This window comes from Andrographis paniculata, unplaced genomic scaffold (genome assembly GCF_009805555.1).
Source record: "Andrographis paniculata isolate CXL003 unplaced genomic scaffold, ASM980555v1 Contig66END, whole genome shotgun sequence".
NCBI lineage: Eukaryota > Viridiplantae > Streptophyta > Magnoliopsida > Lamiales > Acanthaceae > Andrographis > Andrographis paniculata.
Window position 1 is genome coordinate 3459591 of NW_026137602.1, and position 8492 is coordinate 3468082.

Sequence of the window (8492 nt, forward strand, 5' to 3'; positions counted from 1 at the left end):
AATATGTTTTTTTAAAATTGTGAAAGAACACACAATATTTTATTGAGTGTAATTATATAAATTGATATAATTTTTTTAAAACATTCAACACTTATGTTTAATTTTTTTTAGCATATAATCCATAGTCTTATTATTATTATTATTATTATTATTATTATTATTTAGTGGTTAAATGTATGACTTATTGGCTCTGCTAAGTTCTAGGTGACGATTTCCTATCAATATTATTATATAAAAAATATAAATTTATTATATATTAACACAATATAATATTTATTTATTAATTTATTTATAAACAGTTAATTATTAATATAAAATATTATTTTTTATATTACTAATATAAATTTTTAGATTTAATATAAAAAAACATATATATTAAAAGAAAAAAAAAAAAAACCACAAAGCAAACAAACCCATTGAGTATAATTAATATTCCATCTGTCCCAAAAGTAATTATCTATTTGTTTTTTCACATATTTTTAAAAATATTAAGATATAGTAGGAATAAAGTAGAAATGACTAAAATAACCTTATTAGTATATGTGATATAAAGGTAATGATATTTGTATAATATATTATAAGTTGTAAGGATATTTGTAATGTTAGGTATATAATACAGTTATTAAAAAAAGAAATGGATACTTTGTTATGGGACGAACTAAGATGGAAAAAATGGATATTTTGTTATTGGACGGAGGGATATAATTAAGAATATATTAGTAAAAATAATTATCATATAATATAAATTAAAATTAAAATAATTAATTAGTTTAATTAAAATTTTAAAATTTAAATTAAAAAATTAAAATGAGATTAAGTGTAATTATTATTATTATTTTTTTAAATAACATGAGATAATGGAATCCACAAAAAATAATATATTTTATTATTTTTATTTTAAAATATAGTACTTCCTCCGTCCAATTGAAAAGTTGTCATTTTTCATTTTCGTCCGTCTTAAAACAAGGTTACTATAACCTAATTTAGTAATCGTACTACCTATCTATCATAATAAATACCCTTCAAACTTACAATATATTACACAAATGTTATTACTTTTATATTACACAATACTAATAAGGGTATTTTCGTTTTTTTTTTTTTCACTCCAACCAATTATAATATTAATATTAAAAAATTTCTGTGCAAAAGATAGACGGCAATGTTGCACCGGGACAGAGAGAGTATTAATTTATAATACTCCCTCCGTCCCAATACAATAGTCTTGTCTATCAATTTTTGTCCGTCCCAAAATAATAGTTTCATTTCCATAAATAATCATATCACTATAAAATTACCGTTACTTTTTCATTATTATTACACAATTGCCATTACTTTTTACACTAATACACTTATAATGGCAAAAAATTCTTTTACCCGTATTTTTTACATACTATTAATATAATATCAATATTCCTTAAATCTCGTAGCAAACTTAATTCAGACTATATTTTTGGGACCAACGGAGTATAATCTTAGATACGACAAGAAACACAATTGTGCTGACGTTCCATTAAGCCAATAGTCAATTTCAACATAAATAAATCAAATTTGCATAATTTTTTATTTTATTTTATTATTATTATTATCTTTTAATACACTCCATCAAATCAAATTGTCCAATGGGCCAGCTTAGATTCCCTTGACTCAAGATTTGATGTAGTTTTATTATTATTTTATATATATATATAAAAAAATATATAAAAGATTTGATGTAGTTATTACGGTGCGGTTTTATTATTATTTTTTTTTATAAAAAAAAAAAATAAATTTGATGTAGTTATTACGGTGCGGTGTCAATTTGTGATAGCGAGATAATGTGTTGAAACTTTTCAGTCGCTTTTGAATTTTATTTGTCACATATATATATAGTTCGTGTAATTTATTTTGTCGAATTTAATTTATTAGTTACTAGATTTAATTAAAAATTTACTTAAAATACATTCGAAAAATAGTAACTGTAAATTTTTATCACGTAAAAAAGAAAAATTTGATATAGCTCGAGTCTTATAGATTTGGCTATATAATTTTGTATAAAAAAGTACTCTCTTCGTCTCAAATACCGTGACTGCTACACTGTAGACACTGTATTTTAAAAGGGTGTAATTAGTAGATAATTAAGAATGTATTAGTAAAAATAATTATCCTATAATATAAATAATTATAAATTAAGATTAAGATAATTAATTAGTTTAATTAAAATTAGAAAAAAATAAAATTTAAAAATTTAAAATGAGATTAAAATGTGTAATCATTTTCCAAAAAATGAAAGTGACATGGTATGTGGGACGGATAGAAACGGCAACGTGGACATCGTATCTGGGACTGAGGGAATATAATATAATATAAAAAAAAAACCGATTATTTTTAGAAAATTGATCACTAGAAAAGAAGTAAAAACTAGCAAAATATATTGCATTAGCGGTGAATGCAAAAATATTTACTTCTATAATCTCATTTATTTTTATTTTTTATTTTTACTTTACAATAATTCGGGATTTAATCCTTTAGAGACGATAAATCTTTTGTCTGTAAATTCAATGAATGAATTACTTATCAATTTCGGATCAATATCATGTAGAAGACAATATTTGATCTATCAAATCAATTTTGTGGTCGAAATTTGATTACTATAACATAGAAGTTGAAATTGGGTTCAAGACCAAGCCTAGGCCCAAGTGAATTATATTGGGCCTAGTCTTGGGCCAAGTTAAATTGGGTTAGGGACATTTTGATTCTTAGTACATTGATTTATTATATAATTCTTCCGTCTACTAATAAATTTTTTATTTCATTTTTGTAAGTAGATAAAGGTAAATTAGTAATTTACAAATATGTAGTTTAATAAGTTAATATAATACTCTAAAAAAACTAAAATAACATTATTAGTATTTTATGATATAAATGCAATGTTATTTATGTATAATATATTATAAATTGTAAGAATATTTTTAATGTTGATAAAAAATGCAAAAATAGGTGTAATATAGTGTACGTCGGAGGAATTTCACCCAACACATGCACATCCACCATTCAACTCTCGAGCGAGGAATATCTCAGAATTACAAGAGTTTAATATAAAATTAATTCGTTAAATATATTTAAATTTAATAAATTTTATATATATGTATATATATATAAGATATTATATTTAAAACTAAATTAAAAATAAAATAATAGATCAGCGATCAAACAAACTTTCGAACTTCCAACCACAAATCAACGTAACAATCATACACACACTATCACTCGAAGCTACCCGGAGCACACTACTTAATTACCCACAAAGTCCAGGACCTGCGCACCAGCGCATAATCCAAACCCCACAGTCGCTAAACATTACCCTGCTGGCCCCGATATCCCGTGACCTCCGATCCACCGACTACCTCACTATCCAAATCTGACTCACACGGATAAGAACCCCCCACCCCACCCCCCTCGTTTTGGATAAGGACCTACGACGCACGTCAGCTCGACGCCACATACACGCGTCTGCATTCCCCTCCATCCGCCATTACAGGATTCCTCCTTTTTTATCTTCTTCCCAGCATCCATCCATTATTACATTCAGAAAAATTGACTGTTTCAATTCCATCAATTATTAAAACGTCCTCTGCTTTTCGAAACAACTGCCCTGCCCTAATTATTTCCATCTCAATTTTTGTCCGAAAAAAGAAAAGAAAAAGATACGAGCAGCTCTGGTTTCGATTATTCGCGATTTCGAGGTTTCGGTGAAACTTTTTTTTTTGGGGGAAAATGGCTGCTTCAGTTATGGGGTCAATTTCGTGGGCTCAAATTAGGGATTCGAAATTGAGGAATGGGAATTGCAAGAAAGTGGGATTTAGGGTTTCGTGTCTGTCGTCTTCTTCCATAATCAGCGATTCTTACAGGACTTTGAAGATCAATCCTGGTGCATCCGAATCCGAGGTTAAAAAGGCATTTAGGCAGCTTGCTCTTAAGGTAATCGAATGTTTTTTTTTGGAATTTCTTTCAGATCTTAGGGTTAGCTTTGATTCTCGATTGCAACCTTAGTTTGAACCAAAAATAAAATAAATAAATTAAAAAATGAAAAATCTGTTGATTGATTTCTGCAGTATCATCCAGATGTGTGCAGAGGAAGCAATTGTAGAGTTCAGTTTCACCAAATTAATGAAGCATATGATGTAAGGAATCTCTTCCCTTGATGTGTTTGTTTGTGTTTTTGGAATGTTCTTTTAGGATGTTTTGAATTTGAAAATTTTCGATTGAAATGTTAGTAATTTTGTTAATTATCTTTCTTGAAATGTGTTTTAAGTTAAAAGATGAAGCTGAGTTTGTTTGGTAAAAACATCATTTTTTGTGTGTTTTTGTTGATTTTTATTTTGTGTATATAATATTTCCTCTATTTACCCATGTTTACCTTTACTTTTGGCAGTGTAATGATATTTTTTTCTTTAATTTTTTTTTTAATTATTATTATTATTTTTTTTTTTTGTGAAAGTAACGATGTGACGTAAAGTATATTTGTGGAAAAAAAAGTATATTTGTGGAAAAAAAAGTATGGTATTTAATGAAATGTAAATTTTGTAATTGGACGTCCCAAAATAGAAATATGTATACTTTTTAGCCGGACCGATGGAGTATTATAGTATTTTTGTTTAGGTAATATTTTGGGGGAATCGGATATGGTGAACACCAAACAAACACATTTTACTATCCAATCTTCAAAAACATATGTTCTTTTACAAATTGTTATACCCTATCCATTATTTAACTTAAAAATTAATCAAAACTAAAAAAATCCTCAAGTAAAGACACCCGAGGATTTGTCCGAATTCGGTCATTTTAAATTTATTTTGTAGCATAACTAAGTGGCCTTATATCGATTCAATTTGTCCCGTGGGATCTAAATTCGAGTTTGGACCAGTTTAGGCTATGAGTCATTTTCACTTAAAGTGAGTCGAGCCTCTTTCATTTGGAATTTAGCAATGCCAGCACGAAAAGGACTTTGTTTTTGTTCTTTATTTGTAATTTTAGTGAAAGATCGATTTTTCGTTTGTTGAATGTTTAATGGAAGAATAGAAGGGCATTTTGTAATAAATTTGTTTTGCCTTTAATTGTGTGTTGTATGCATTTGTATTGGCAACAAAATCTTTCGATGATGCACACATAGCAAGAAAAAGACAACCTTAGTTGATCACAAAACCGTAAAATGAAATTAACTAATTAGTCGCTTTTGGACGATTAAAGTTGTATAAATGTAGGGAGTGTATCGTGTCGTTGAGTTTGGTTCAAAAATGTGCCGTTGAATTGTATGAAAATTTTGTCGATCATTATTAAGACATTGTCGAATCACATCGGAAATATGTTTGAATAGTCTAAAATTTTTGCTCGATGGTTTTAATCTATCACACAGTATGGGCTGTGGATCCTGTGCTGATCCGACCAAGTCAGGGGTCAACATATATTTACACACATGATAACATATGATGAGTTATAATATAACATATACTGTCTTATAAATATGTTTTAGATATATATAAATATATGTTAGATTACTTATGTAACATATACTGATCTCGTCAAATTAGCACCACGTTGATTTGACCATATCAGAAGCTGATCCATGCACTTGTGTAAATCTATATACAATATGTTTGAATTTTGGGTCTCAGTTTCGAATAACGAAAATTTTGAATTTGAATAATTGTTTTATGCTATAAAAATAACGGTTGATCCGATGTTTTGAATTAAATTATAATATAAGAAATATAAAAATGGTTTTCGCGAATTTTGTAGGTTGTGATGAGTAATCTAAGAGAGGAGCCACAAATGGAGATCTACGAGCAATCCGATAATGTGGAATCCGACGAGGCGGTGAGGGGAATGTACGGCGAGGATTGGGAGTTGTGGGAAGAGTGGATGGGGTGGGAAGGAGCCGGTATTCGCGACTACTCGTCCCACATCAATCCTTACATATAATCTCGACCAATTGTCGATATATATGTATACATATAGCACTTGTATGTATATGTATATGTATATGTATATGTATATGTATATATGCTTGTATAAAGTTTGTATAGATTGAGGTTGTCCGGCATGTCGAAGAAGACGTGGTATCGATAGCCCTTGTGATAATAAAATGTAAGTATGTGAGCATCTAGCTCTTTCCATCCTAATTAAATAGTGATGAATGTTGGGTATTTTTGTCCTATTATTATTATTATTTATTATTTTAAAAAATACTATTCTCAATATATAGGAAGTATTTTCTAGCAATAAATTGTCTATTTACATATAGAGAGTTGATCATTAATAATAAAAATATAAAATAATTATACCCAACATTTTAAAAATATAGCAATATATTTAATGTTTGTTTGATTGTAGTTTGAAATTTAATTTGAATTTTTTATTTAGATAGTATTTTGATGTGATATTTTATAAAATAATTTTGTATTTTTAACAGAAATTGTGCGAATTGAATAATAGTAATTTTGGTTGGACATTGTAATTAAACAATATGTTTGTTTTGTAAAATAGTTTAAAGGAATATTTTTTTTATGTGATATAAAAAAAATTATATAAGTAATATAAAAAATAATAAATATGTATAATATATTAATTTTTTTAAAAATATGCAAAGAGCACACCTTATATATTCAAGAAATTTGTGATGAGATTTGATGTTTGAAAACTTATATATTAATTTATTATTATTATTTTTACAAATATTCAAATATTCAAATCTCAATTCAAAATACAAATTTTCAGACAAACACATCATAAGTAAATAATTATACCATAAATTAACATAAATATAAATAAAATTTATGAAAAAAGATTATATATTTTATAATAATATAATTCGGATAAAATATAATAACAAATTAAATTATTGTTTAATATAAAAAAAGAAATATATTATAAGAAACTAAATATGAAAATACTAAGTATTTATTTTTTTAATAATAAAAATAATTATAATATAATAAAAATAATTATAGATTATATATATATTTTTTAAAAAAGAAAAAGATGTGGGACTGACTTAAATATAAAGAGTGAAAAAATTATATGAGACGAAGATATAAATATATAATAATTTTTTTTATGACATAAAAATCCGTAACTGCTATGCAAAAATGCGATAAATTCCCGATCGAACCTAATAAGAAATTTAAATATATAAGAGTTTGTTTTTTACTCTTTTAAATTCACATCAAACACTATTAATTCAACATAATTTTTAATAAAAATAAATTATTTTTTCTGAAAAAATATCATATCAAAATATAATTTAAACAAAAATATAAACAAAATATTTTATTTTAAATCAATTTCAAACAATAATCAAATAAAATTATAAATATATTAGCAACAACAGCAATAAAATAATAATAATTAAAGGACATTGAAATCAAATATAAACTCTGCATTTCTCTTGTATATTCAACTTTTTTCACATCACTTCTATTTTTTTTTTTCTTTTCGTTCTTTCTTTCTTTCTTTCTTTTTCTTTTTTTTTTTCTTTGATGTTCTTGCTACACTTCTATTTTTTTCTCTCTCGTTCTTTTAATTTTTTGTTCGCTGTTCTTGCTAAACCTCTATTTTTCTTCCTTTGGTCTCTTTTTTTTTCTTCCTTCGTTCTACACCTCTATTTTTCTCCCTTTCGTCCCTTTTTTTTTTTTTTTCTTTCGTTGTTGTTCTTGCTACACCAAAATGTTGGTGGTGAAACATGACGGAAGTAATTTTCATTCAATCTTTGAAAGATTTCTGCGAAATTAAAGAAGTTAAGCTTATGGATTGGTGCTAGACACGGGAACTACTTTGATTTTATTGAGCTTGAATAGGGGGTATACAATGGAATCGACACAAGTGAGCTCGACAACTTCGTTGCAGTCCACCACTCGTACTATTCTATTGTGAGTCTAAGTGTATGTATATGTGTGCATTTTGAATTTTTCGTTGTGAGCCGAGCAATTGCACAACCATCGGTACTAATTCGCCCACGAACATTTTTTATTTTCAATTAATTTTTATTATTAATAGTTATATCGAAAATCTTAATTTTGTGATCTTTTCAAGGCTTAAAAAATTTTCAATATACTTTTTATATTATTAAAAACATAATACTATTTTTCAATTAATATAATTTTTATTTTAAATATAGTTTACTATTTAAATAAAAAAACTCAAAGTCAACGTTTCATTTCAAATTAATTTTAAACTACAATTAAATAGATGAGACAATAGATATGGATGACGGACACTGATAAAAAATTTGGAGTAGTATATAATTATATGTATATATTGTAATTAATTTTTTAAAATGATATTAATAAAATGTTTCAATAAAAAATAGTTTGATAAACAAAGTCAGCATATATACTTACACAAAATATATAGTCTAATATCTACTCAAATAAAATCACTTTAAATTAAAACTACAAAACAAACAAACCAACAATTTTTATACTCATAAAATTAATTCTCTAGAAAATCTCAAG

General features: G+C 26.1%; 1 protein-coding gene across 1 annotated transcript; it reads left to right on the forward strand.

The window, feature by feature from the left end:
- Window positions 1–3535: 3535 nt before the first annotated feature.
- On the forward strand, window positions 3536–6185 carry LOC127263143 (chaperone protein dnaJ 8, chloroplastic). The gene is made up of 3 exons (XM_051292122.1): window positions 3536–3960; window positions 4095–4163; window positions 5779–6185. The coding sequence occupies exons 1-3, from the start codon at window positions 3757–3759 to the stop codon at window positions 5959–5961; spliced, it is 456 nt and encodes a 151-aa protein (XP_051148079.1). The 5' UTR covers window positions 3536–3756; the 3' UTR covers window positions 5962–6185.
- The last annotated feature ends 2307 nt before the right edge of the window (window positions 6186–8492 follow it).